Source organism: Zootoca vivipara, chromosome 6 (assembly GCF_965207765.1).
Source record: "Zootoca vivipara chromosome 6, rZooViv2.hap1.1, whole genome shotgun sequence".
Classification (NCBI taxonomy): Eukaryota; Metazoa; Chordata; class Lepidosauria; order Squamata; family Lacertidae; genus Zootoca; species Zootoca vivipara.
The window spans coordinates 67,288,651-67,301,229 of record NC_142589.1 but is presented as its reverse complement, the minus strand read 5'-3'; the positions used below and the strand labels follow the sequence as shown (position 1 = coordinate 67,301,229).

Below are 12,579 nucleotides of genomic sequence, written 5' to 3'. Positions count from 1 at the left end.
CCACAAGACTCTATACAATTGTTTCATATCACCACTTGCTTGCCAGACGTTAACCGTAGTATCTAAGTTTGCAATGCAATGCAATGGAAACCTATAGCTAATAGCTGAATCCTGGCTTGTTTGAATGGAGAAGCAAAGGCGCTCCAAGAAACTCTACTCACATACATTTCTTGAGTCATAAAGCCTCATGCCAATCAGTCCAATGCAGTCTCAGGGTGGAGTGCAGTTGTCATAGCTGCCAAGTTATCCCTTTTTTAAAGGGAAATTCCCTTATGCTGAATAGGCTTCCTCATGAGAAAAGGGAAAACTTGGCAGCTATGAGTTGTGCAAATGCAACTTTCTAACTCCCACCCACCCCTACATTGAAATTTGTGGTGAGCGATGGTCTGAAGGCATATGATGCACCTGCATTCCTGAAATTCCGCAGGTTTGGACCTTGCCAGTGCTATAGTGGAGAGCCTGGGAATGCTATAAATGCCACCTTGAAAAATGAGATGTATACATGCGTATTTATTTATTTTAGATTATTTACATATCACACTTCAAATTCTATTTTTTTAAATAAAAGGATAATATAACAAAGCTAGTATAATAAAATAAAAACAGAATAAAATTAATAAAATTTAAAAGAACAATAATTGATAATAAACACTAACAGTTCTACATATGTCTGTTGTTGTTTAGTCGTTTAGTCGTGTCCGACTCTTCGTGACCCCATGGACCATAGCACGCCAGGCACTCCTGTCTTGCACTGCCTTCTGCAGTTTGGTCAAACTCATGTTCGTAGCTTCGAGAACACTGTCCAACCTATGTCCAACCAAGCTATGGTTTTCCCAGTAGTGATGTATGGAAGTGAGAGCTGGACCATAAAGAAGGCTGATCGCCGAAGAATTGATGCTTTTGAATTATGGTGCTGGAGGAGACTCTTGAGAGTCCCATGGACTGCAAGAAGATCAAACCTATCCATTCTGAAGGAAATCAGCCCTGAGTGCTCCCTGGAAGGACAGATCGTGAAGCTGAGGCTCCAATACTTTGGCCACCTCATGAGAAGAGAAGAATCCTTGGAAAAGACCCTGATGTTGGGAAAGATTGAGGGCACTAGGAGAAGGGGACGACATATGTCTACTCAGAAGTAAATCTCACTGAGTTCAATGGGACTCACTCCCATTAAAGGTTATTTGGGGCCGTAGTGATCATAGCAACATAAAAGAATCAACAGATTGTGGGTGTGCAATCTTTCACCTGGAAGGGTAATCAAACTCAATGACATTTACTTTTGAGTAAACAATATGTATAGGACTGCGCCTTTTAAACACCTAAAGAAGTTGGGATGTGTGTGTGAATCTTTTGTCTGGCACCAGAAAGACAATACTGTGTGGTACTAAGGTGGTGGAGTGGCTAGATGGAAAAAGAGAAAGGGCAGGGCCCCTGCTGCTTGAATAGTCATGCATAGGAGGAAATTTAATGTACAGTACAAGATATAATATGCCCAGTGTGGCTGGTAGAGCCCAACAGTATGTGGCCCCAGAGCCAATGAGAGACAGAGCTGATTAATCCCAGTTTCGTCCCTCTCCTCCTCTCTGGTATAATAATGAAATTAAGGAAGAGGAAGTGGGCAGGAACTGCTACTACCCTCTGGGTTAGTTGTAGATAGGCAGGTGGAGGTGGGCTGGATGCAGACTGGGGTTGGTGGGGCAGTGCCCAATTTGGCCTAACAGACAAGCCTGCACTGATACAGAAAAAACATTGCCATCTATATTGGCTGCCAAGCTGGGAACTAGCTATTGATCGTAACCTACTGGCATGGTTAAGAGCTTCACTGGTGACTTGGGCGATACATGCACAGTATTTGAACTGGTGAGTTCCAGCACTTCTTTTTCTAGAAGAAAAATAGCACTGCCCTTATTGGTAGACTTCATGGCCTCTGAAAGCAGTCATTCTTAAAAGAAGCCTTTACAAAAAGGCACTTGTAGGGTAAGGAGAATTCACCATACATATACAGTATACAATTCCCAGTTCCCTGGGGAAAGGGATTGTCTGTTAAACCATTCTGAGAACTGTAGCTTAGTGGGGGGGGGATAGGGGTCTTCTAAGAACTCTCAGCAACCATTAACAATCTATGCATTACACACATAGATTTGCTCGGATAGTTTTGATGTCTTCAATTCCTTTAATCTTCTGTATTTTAATATTGACTTTTCCCCCTTTGGAGCATGCTTTAATATACGTAGATACAGTGATTTTTTTTATTTCTTTAAAAATGTTTAGGGGTGCTTTCATTTTGACTCAAGAAAACCATAATTTTTAGTTCAAATTGGGAAAAATAAAATACAGTAAATGGACTAAAGTACAAAGATTCACAAAATGTTTTGGTGTATGCGTACCCCTGCGTACCCCCAGAGAGAGAAAAAACACTGCATAGATATATCTGGGTTGGGGGTGTTCTTTAATATTACTTTAGCGTGCGCATAAGAGGCAGCCACCGATTTGGACAGCTTTAGCCCGCCGCCATCGCCAGCCGAATCACCCAGCCTTGGCGTTCGCACGAGAACCTACAGCGTCGCGCTTCTCCGCGAGCCCTTTCCCTCTATACTCCCAAGGCTTCGCGCGCGGCGCTCCAACAGGGCCCGCCCCCGCGAGTACCTCCCCTTTGCCTTTCCTCGATTGGCCCGCTCGGGTCAGCTTGAGGAGGCTGGCCTATCCTGAGCGCTCGTTTGGCGCGCTCAGGGTGGGGCGGGGCGAGAGAGAGGAAGAGCTTGGTGAGGGAGAAGAGCTCGTGGACCCGCTTTCCCGCAACGGTCCCTCTTGGCGCGCGCTGCTCCTCCTCCTCCTCCTCCTCGCGGCATGTGGCTCGGCGGTGCCGGTGAGCGGCTGTGTGCGGTGCGCGTGCTTGTGGGGAGACCCCCGGTTCCGCGAAGGCGGCTGGCGCCAAGGAACGTCGCGGAGCTTCTTTCCCGGGGTGGGGGTTTCCGGGATCCTCCTCCCTCTGCTGCCCTCGGGCCCCGCTTCTCCAAGCCCAGAGTTTGGGAGTCAGTCCAAGTCTCCTCGACGTGCCTTGCCTCATTGAGTTATTTAAAAAAATGATTTGGGGCCTGTCCCCCCCTCTTGGCTACGGCGTCCATAGAGGGGGGGCAGTTTTGGGGCGGCGCGCCAGTACCCTTGAGCCAAGGCTGGCTATCATGGGTAAACTAGTAGGCAGCGTCCCCACATTTTAGGAGGCCTCTTCCCTCCCCCACCAAAAACAAAACAAAAACAACCCTTTGTGCAGCAGCTTCCCGTCTCCGTTGTCTTTGTCTTTAAGATTGTATTGTTTTAATTGCATTAATATTAATTGCATTATTAATCCTAGAAGGAACAAGCTGTTAAACGTTGAGCAACACAGATAACTAGTGATATTGAGTCACAAGGTTGCTGGAAGAACGAAGACTCTTTATTGGAGAAGTCATTTAACATAATGGGAAGAGTGTAAAAGTGGGGTGGAAAGGTACACAAATATTGGTACAGGAGCAGGTGCATTGGGGTAAAAGACTCAACATGGCTCGACCGAGTTGCCAAGGGGCTGCTTAAAGCATTTGACTATGCAGGGCTGCCCTAACCACTAGGCAGGGTTGCTAGATTCTCGCCCAGAGAAAGCACCAATGCATGTCCCGCATTACAGAGAGCAGTGGTGAGGGCTGTACTGTTGGAGAAGCTGGCCACTGACACTGCAGCATGCTTGGTGCTGGGACGGGAGGGCCAAAGGGGCCTTTTCGTTTCCGTTGGCAGTAGCTGGGTGGCTATGCCTGTGAGGTAGGGAGATGGCTTTGGGGAAAGGCTATGATGTGCAGAAGGTCCCACGTTCAGTCTCTGGCCACCTCCAAGGTAGGGCTGGGAGAGGTCCCCTGCCTTGAAACCTGGGAGAGCTGCTGTTGCCAGTCAGTGCGAGCTGTACTGAGTTAGGTGGCTTAATGGCATGACTCTGGATGAGGCCTCTTCCTCGGTTGCCTTCTTCCATACACTTTTGAGGCACTTTTCAGTTCCTGCACCTGCTGGCTTAGCTTTGCCAGGCAAAGTTGAGGGAAGTGGGGAAGACAATAAACCATCCAGTCACCGCCCCATGTCACAGTAGGACTCTCATCATCACTTGAATTAAATTGTATGAACTCTCCTTTCTTGCAGGTTTTAAGCAGAGGTTGGATGACCATCTGTATGGATGCTTTAGCTAAGATTCCAGCATTGTGGGGGGTTGGACTAGATGACCCTTGGGTCCCTTCCAGCTCTATGATTTTATTGAATTTTAATTAATTGGGGAAATGGAGGTAAAAGGTGTATCAAAGTGGGGAGAGGGCAGCTCTGTGTGTAAAGTATTTGGGTGTGGAAGAGAGTGTTGTGGGTGATCCTCAAAGACAGAGGTGTGGGTTAAAATGACTGGTGGGTCGTGCCTCCAACTCTTTCCCTTCTGCTCAGGTGTTTTGTCACCTGCCTCTGGCCATGCAGCTTAGCTGTGGTTTATTTCTGACCATGGCTTATCATTATCAGTGAACCAGGACAGTGTGGTGGGCTTCTTTTGGGTTTCTTGGAAGCTGCAACTAATTGCTTCTAGGATCCTTGTGTCTCACAACTCTCCCTAAAGTGTTCTATAACTTCTTTTATAGATTTTGCTCCATTCACTTGGATGACTTTTGCTCTTTTTAAGTCCAGGGACCTAACAGTGTGAAAATAGCTCTGCAACTTAATTTTATTCTGATCTCATTCCCAGGTGGCTATGACAATAGTTATGGTGGTAGTGGATATACACAATCACCTGGAGGGTTTGCATCACCTTCAGCAACCCAAGGTGAAAGAAAATCGGTATGTAACTTGTCTGTAACAAGTGAGGACTGTTACACATTTGAAATTTTATTATTATTATTTGCTTCCCTTCTCAAAGAGTCGTCATATTGGTTTCATAGAATGAAATGCACTTTGTTACAGAAATAATGTTTGGATCACAACTGAATTTGCTGCCCCTAAGCAGGGTGGATTTGATTTAAATCACTATTTAAATCACTAGTCAGTAAGGCTTGATTTAAATCATAGTTTTCTACATAAAGACTAATTCTTGCTGGTATAACTTTAATATGCTGGTAGATGAAGATTTTTAGAATAACAACTTTTCAAATTAGTTTTTTTATCCCCAGTTTAATAGGTTAATCATTCATACGGTACTGTATTTGGACAACTTTTCTGTTGTACTTAGGAAGGAGAAAAATAATCATTACCTTAATAATAACAATTTAAATAGATTTGTTCAACTGAAACAATAACATTACAGCATATGTTATTTGCTTAAACAAACATCCATGTTTGTTAAGTAATTTGGCTAAACAAAAACAATATATATATATTTTAAGAAACTTAAAGACTGTCAGCCCAGCCTACACATGAAAAACTTAAATACTGTCCACTCCAAACAATCAGAAAAATATTGTTTCTACTGTATTCTATTCACTGAACTTCTTGAAACTTAGCACTGGAGGGGTTGATTCTGTATTCATAGGTTTGTAGAACAATAGGATTAAGGTCTTTTTCTCAACTCTGTTCATGTTATAACATTTTTGCTGTGAAGAAGAGGCATGTGATCTCTGCTGAGTCAAATTCAGTTTTGAGAACTGCAAAAGTAAACCAAGCATCTGTGATAATATCTTGCAGGCAGAGAAACTGCCCAATCTTACAAAAACCTCTGGAAGAGCATGACATTGTGAATGGATTAATGGAATTTATTTACCAAAAAATTAAACATATACAACCTTATTCTACATAATTAAAAAACTAATCTTTATTTCATGATGGAATAACCTTTGGATGGTAATATATTTTCCTCAAAAAGCATTTTATTTCAAAAAATCCGATTTTTAATTTTTTTTTTAAAAAAAAATCGTTGATTTTTATCCTCCCTGCCCCTAAGCTAACCTATTGCCCTTGGGTATAGTGGTGCAGACATTGTTCCATCACCACTGTTGGTAAGAGTCAATTGCTAGTCTGATTGGTTATATTTGGAATGGGGTAGGGCACCATCTTGTTCTTTGCCTCGGGCAGCAAAATGTGTGGGCCAGTTTTGCTGTTCTGGTCCTCATGACTCATTAGCATGTTTATTTTCTGTGCAGGTTTTAATAGTTGGCTTCTTGGTGTATAACAGTTATACAGTAATAGCACCACAAAAATCCCATTCTCTCAAAGCTAGAAATTGAAATTTTAACATTTAAACTTGATAATGGCAGTCTTAATTTATGAGGAAAGAGGTAAAACTGTGATTTCTATTGGTGGCGGTTTATCTGTGGATCATATTTAAGGAATTGTTTACAGGCTTTGTAGTTCGTTATGCATTCATTTTAATTGTTTGCAGTGGTCCATAGCAGTACAATGATAATTAATTAGAACACCTTTACTACTCTTGCTTATTTTTTATAAAATTTTCTCATTTCTTCCTCTAAGCATTCTTGCTGTTCTGTGCATATTTTTTTTTCAAGCTGCAACAAAACTTGTTAATTGAACTCTGCAATATATATTTTTCTTTTCAAAGAGCAAGTTCCTGAAGATGAACATTTTAAAATATTGTCGTTGCAGAGGTCAAGATCACAAAATATTGTTCCCTGTACAGTGTCACAGTTACTTTCTGCTGAACAGGTAGATGATGCTTTCAGGGTCCGAGATGTTGAGCTTTCGCAGGTAAGATGTAAATTGTTCTGGGATTAAGGAAATCTGTCATGTGCCACCTGGATTGTTTTACTAAAGTACTCCTCAGAATTTCCCTACCTGCTTCCTTAAATCGAGCATTCTTCTCAATCATGAGACATCTCTGCTGGTTGTGGCAACCTATTATTCATTTGGGGTGGATAGATTTGTGGGCAGTAGTTAATAATATATAGAATGTTACAGTATTTAACTAAATGCTCTTGAGATAGTTTCTAAGCTTGTGATACAACTTGAAGCTAGAGGTTGTGTCAGTAAAAAATGTCATCTGTTTCTCTGCAGGTCATTATTGTTGGCATAATCAGGCAAGCAGAAAAAGCACCAACAAACATTCTCTACAAAGTGGATGACATGACCGCAGCCCCGATGGATGTCAGGCAGTGGGTCGACGCAGATGTAAATATCAGTTTGTCTAAACTAAGAGAGCCAGCATAATGTTATAGTTAGAGTGCCCAACTAGAACTGGGGAGACTTGGTGGTAGGAGACTTGCCTGGCATCTTACCTCTCCCTCCTTTTCTTGTGTAGCAGAAGTAGAATACATAATTTAAAATAGCTAAATAGTTCAAATTTGCTTGATTGAATTATTAATGCAAGTTGAACAGAATTTGACTTCATTTGGTGCATAATTTTTTAATTTGGCCTAGTGTCTTTCCAGTCCCTGCCCATGATTGTTCCACAGGTGATCAGGCAATGATTTATTCTTGCTTGTACACATTGCAGCAGAAAAACTTGTAGGGAAGCAGTCATAAAAACAAGAGGAGCCCTTCTGATTGGACTATGCAAACTATTGTCATCTCTCTAACTGTGCCATAATTATGGAAAAGTGAAAAATTGTGTTTTGAATGGCTTTGTCCATATTGTTCCATGTATTATATATGATGGTTGTTAAAACACTTTTCTCAAGTTTGATTACCAAATTGCTGGTAAAGGCCAAGAAACCACCATTCTATTCTCAATTTTATTATACAGGAGGCAGGTAGTGAGAATGTTGTGGTGCCTCCTCAAACCTATGTGAAAGTTCTAGGCCATCTGCGATCTTTCCAGGTAAGAAGATAAGATTATCCATTACTAATACCACTCTTCCCTCCCACACACCAAAAGGACTAATCCTTGCAATAAAGAGTCCTGTTCATTTTGTGTGTGACTATTAATTACTTAAGTAGGAAGGGTCTGTGCTCCTATGAAATCAGTCCTTGATCCTTAATTTGAAATGTGTTCCTCCTCTGTTGGGTATTGGGTTATATTTAGTTTATTAGTACTCTCTCTAGGTTCACTGAGATGGGAAACATGCTTCCAAGCCTAATATACACCCCTCCATTTTATTCACCTCTGTATAAAATATAGTGTCAGAATGAGTGGATTTGGCATATGTGAAAACGATATTCCATAGAGAGAGAGAATATGACTTTCATAAATGCATGATGTATCAAACTCATAATATCACATTTTTCGCTCCATAGGACGCACCTGACCATAGGACGCACCTAGTTTTTATAGGAGGAAAACAAGGAAAAAAAGATTTTGCTTTCTTGAATTGTCCTAGGCATAGTAGCCAACTCCTAGAGACCTAGGTGTCTTTGCCCCCCCCCCCATTAAATATTTGAGGAAGCTTCTTTTGCAAAGGGGGAAAGCTCCATTTTTTTGAGGATCAGCTCAAAGATGTGCAGCTTTTTTGCAAATGGGAAAAGCCCTGTTTTTTTGGGGTGCTCAGCTCACAGTTGGGCATCTTTTTTGCAAAGGGGGAAAGCTCCATTTTTTTGAGGATCAGCTCAAAGATGTGCAGCTTTTTTGCAAATGGGAAAAGCCCTGTTTTTTTGGGGTGCTCAGCTCACAGTTGGGCATCTTTTTGCAAAGGGGGAAAGCTCCATTTTTGAGGATCAGCTCAAAGTTGTTGAGCTTACTTTGCACAGGGGGAAAAAATCCTGTTTTTATGGGGTTCAACTCACAGTTCTGCAGCTTCTCTAGGAAAGGAAAGGGACCCATTTCTACAGTTTCCAGACAGATAATCTAATCAGCCAGTCACATGTTGCTGGGGAAACAAGCAGCCTCCCTCTGCAGACAACAATTGAGGCCTGGGCAAGGGGACGGGGCGGGAGCTAGCTCCCTTATCTCCCTCCCGATCTCTTGCAATCAGCTGCTGAGCAGGTCCTTTCAACACTCTTCCTCTTGTTAGCCTCCAGCTCTTTCTTAAAAAAACAACACACAATCTGCCTTTCGCCCCTGGGCAATTCGGCTCCAGGGACCATGCATTCGCTCCGTAAGACTCACAGACATTTCCCCTTGCTTTTTCGGAGGAAAAAAGTGCGTGTTATGGAGCGAAAAATATGGTAATTCTTTGAAAATGCTGATTAGGAGTGGTTCATTTACTAATGTATTCTTGGATGCAGAAGGCTCTTTAAGATGTGGGGCTAGTCATCCAAACACTGAAAATTTGAACTTTGACTTTAAAAGGGAGAGTGGAAGTTTCTTAAGATCATGAACATAATTAGGAAAATGCACTCGGCCATTGTTTTAAGATGCCACTTAGCAGGGAGCACATTTGCATTTTTTTAAAAAGTTTGTTTTCCCCTATCACTAACGTAAAAAAATTAGAAGCTAACATTTTATCCGTAAGCTGCCTTGAGTCCCTGTCAGGAGAAAGGCAGGAAATAAATAAATAAATAAATAAATAAATAAATAAAATAAATAAATAAATAAATAATACATGGGCAATAACTGTTCAATGAGATGTCATTTGTTTTCTTTATCATAGAACAAGAAGAGCCTGGTTGCATTCAAGATCCTGCCACTTGAAGATATGAACGAATTTACCACACACCTGCTTGAAGTCGTAAATGCCCATATGATCCTCAGAAAAGGCAACATGGTACATGTAGAAACGAGGTGCACACTAGCCTTTTCACAGAGGGCAAACAACTTCGAAACATTTGATTGGTGAAGAAAAATGAGCAGCGCAGAAAGTGTTAGCAAGCAGGAGGTTTGCACTAGCACAGCCAGGGCGGGCTTGGGTCTTTTTCAGTGGCACAGAGGAACCTCTCAACATCACTATCCTTTAGAATCTTGCAGTTGCCTGTCACATGTTTTCCCCAGTTCTAAAACTTCTAATTTCACACCTGTAGTATTATATACTAACCAAAGTTGGTGGTTGTTCCTTTTCCATGTATCTTAGCCAATGTCAATGAAGATGCCGCAACCACTTGGTTTGATGGGGATGGGCAACACGTCAAGTTATGGAGGAAATGGTGCCTTGCCAGTGAGTGGGCTCACAGCACACCAGACTCAGGTATGCATAAGGATGACAGGACAATTCTGGGCAGAGTGTCAGATTCCTTGTCTCTCGGTCTTCCAGTGACTGCTTTGTCTGAGGTCTTAGGAGTTGGGTCACTTTTGATGCCTTTTCTAATGAGAGTACAAACTCCTAGCTTTGAACCCATTGCTTTCAGCCCCTATATCTGCAGAGGCAGCCTCTTCTGAGTTTCTCTCATGCGCACAATTTATTGTACTTTGGGAATTTGCCATGCAGTCAGGTCATAAATGCAGTGGGTGATAACCAATGCTAGCCATACTAAGAATAGGCCTTTCAGTAGGTCTACTCACAAGTTAGACTAACATTAGATCTCAAACAACATAAAACACTAAATCAGCCTTCTAGGAGTGACAGCTGGCTGTTTAAAAAGTGGGTAACTTGCCTGAATGGCAAAACCAAAACTTAAGAACGAACTGAATTGCAGCAGGGGAGATTCACATAAGCTAGGGCCTTGCTTCTTCTTTTTGTGTGCAAACATTGCTAGGGTAGAGTAAAGACACTTCTTGCTGTGTTCTTCCCCTGAGATCCAGTACAGAAAGCTGCATGTGAATTATTAATTCTGTCAAAATGCCCCAATTGTTGTTGCAAAATTATTTTTTAAAAATACATATTTCCAACACTTATTTTTGATCGTTTCTATTTTGTCTTTTTGTTAATAATCAAGGCAGCTAAATAAAAAGAACATGATCAGCTAAAATGTTGTAATTTGATGTGACAGTGACAAACACACAGTAATAGTATGAAATACCAAACCATCCATCATAGTACAAAAAGAATCATATCAGAATAAAATCCCGTTTGGATCATAGCTTGCTAAAGACCTTCCTGAACAGGAAGGCCTTGAATTGCTCTCTAAAAATGTGCAAGTAGTTTTCGTCAGTAGTAGTTTAACCTCTTTATTATCAGTTAAATTTAGTATATTCCACTGCTGAAAGTTGATTTGCTTTTGCTACACCTCTGTTTAGAATTTCAGCAGTTATGTTCATCCTGACAACAGGAGGAATAACATTCCATATTATAATTATGATGTGCATTGAACGTGTTTCTTAAAGCAGATGGCATATTCGTCTTGTAAGTCTATACTGCACTGCTATTTGTGTTTGGGTAACACTGTTTAATTTCTTTCTGTTCAAGATTCTGAATTTGATTAAAAGCTCCACATCTGCTGAGGGGATAAGTCTTCAGGATCTGCAGTCCCAGTTGCGTAGTATTAATCTGCCAACACTGAAGTACGTATATATAAGCAGCCTAGGCTTTTGAAAGGAGAACTTACCCAGTGATCTCAATTTTCCAATTGGATCTTTTATGTCTTGTTCTCTTTTCCAGGAAAGCTGTTGAATTTCTTAGCAGCGAGGGACATATCTATTCCACTATCGATGATGAGCACTTTAAATCTACAGATGCCGATTAATGCTTTGTTTAGATATAATACCTTCGTCTAGTAAACTATTAGACCAAGATCATCATATCTGAACTGAGCTGAAGTGTCCTTTGAATTTGATTATTATGGAATGAGTGGTTTCTGCCCAGATCAACCATCAGATTATAATGCAGAAGTGACAACAAGCTGTACATCTATAGAAGGTAGTATCTTTATCTGTTGATGGTGAACATACTATTCTAGATAGACATAAATAGTGCACAAATTAATAATAGTATAAGGATACACACGCAAGTACATGTATTTCAGAAGAGAAAAATGGGCTTGATGGTAAGAGCATACAAACTCATAAGTCTTTGCTCATATTATATTTTGGGCAATTTTGGAAGTGATAACTCCACCCAGCTGTGACCCTCAACTGGTTGCCATGGTTTGGAAATGGCACGTCAGATTTCTCTATAGGTAGAAGAAAAATGCTTAGAGTTGTTATATATTTTTAAATTCTGAACACATCTGTTCCCCACTGCACTGTGAATGCCAAGTAGCCTTTTTTCAAGAAACATTTCCTATCTCAATAAAGCTATTTTTATTTTGCATCAGTGTTTCTTTTTCTTTTGTTGAGAATATTTGATTATGCAATTACAATATATACCGTAGCTAACACAGGGGTGGGGACCTTTTCTTTCTGGGGGACTCTGCAATCCATATTTTACTGCAGTACTGATAAGGCCTTAAAGCTAGGCCTTTTTTTTAGTGTGGCATAAAAAGTAGTTCAGTGACATTTTTTTTAAAAGTCACCCAACCCTCAAAATTTAACCACCACTTGCATTTTAGTTATGCTAAAAAATAGACCGTTGTCAATACACTAGCAAATGCAACTGTGCAGTTTTGAAATAGGCAGAAGTCTTACATTGAAACCCGCAACATATTTGTGTAACTGGTACCAGTACATCTTGTTAAAACAAAATGATAAAAAACCCAGCTTCATTTGAATTGCAGACCCATATCATTTTATGCTTCAGCACTTTTTTTTAATGGTAGCTCTTAGGCCCCAGAAATATGTCATCTCCAAGGGAGTCTGGCAGCGCAGATAGGAGGGACCCCTTATAGTTTCTATGTACTGCATTGTGTTTGGCATGGTTGCTTCTAGCCTAACTTCAGAACCTCGTTTTACTGTAA

At 41.1% G+C, this 12,579-nt stretch overlaps 1 protein-coding gene across 1 annotated transcript; it reads left to right on the top strand.

Moving 5' to 3' along the window:
• Positions 1 to 2,740: 2,740 nt before the first annotated feature.
• On the top strand, positions 2,741 to 11,996 carry RPA2 (replication protein A2). Its single transcript, XM_035117965.3, has 9 exons — positions 2,741 to 2,863; positions 4,739 to 4,830; positions 6,586 to 6,687; positions 6,994 to 7,107; positions 7,682 to 7,756; positions 9,465 to 9,578; positions 9,882 to 9,995; positions 11,154 to 11,248; positions 11,346 to 11,996. Exons 1-9 carry the CDS (start codon positions 2,845 to 2,847, stop codon positions 11,428 to 11,430), a joined length of 810 nt encoding a protein of 269 aa, XP_034973856.1. The 5' UTR covers positions 2,741 to 2,844; the 3' UTR covers positions 11,431 to 11,996.
• Positions 11,997 to 12,579: the final 583 nt, after the last annotated feature.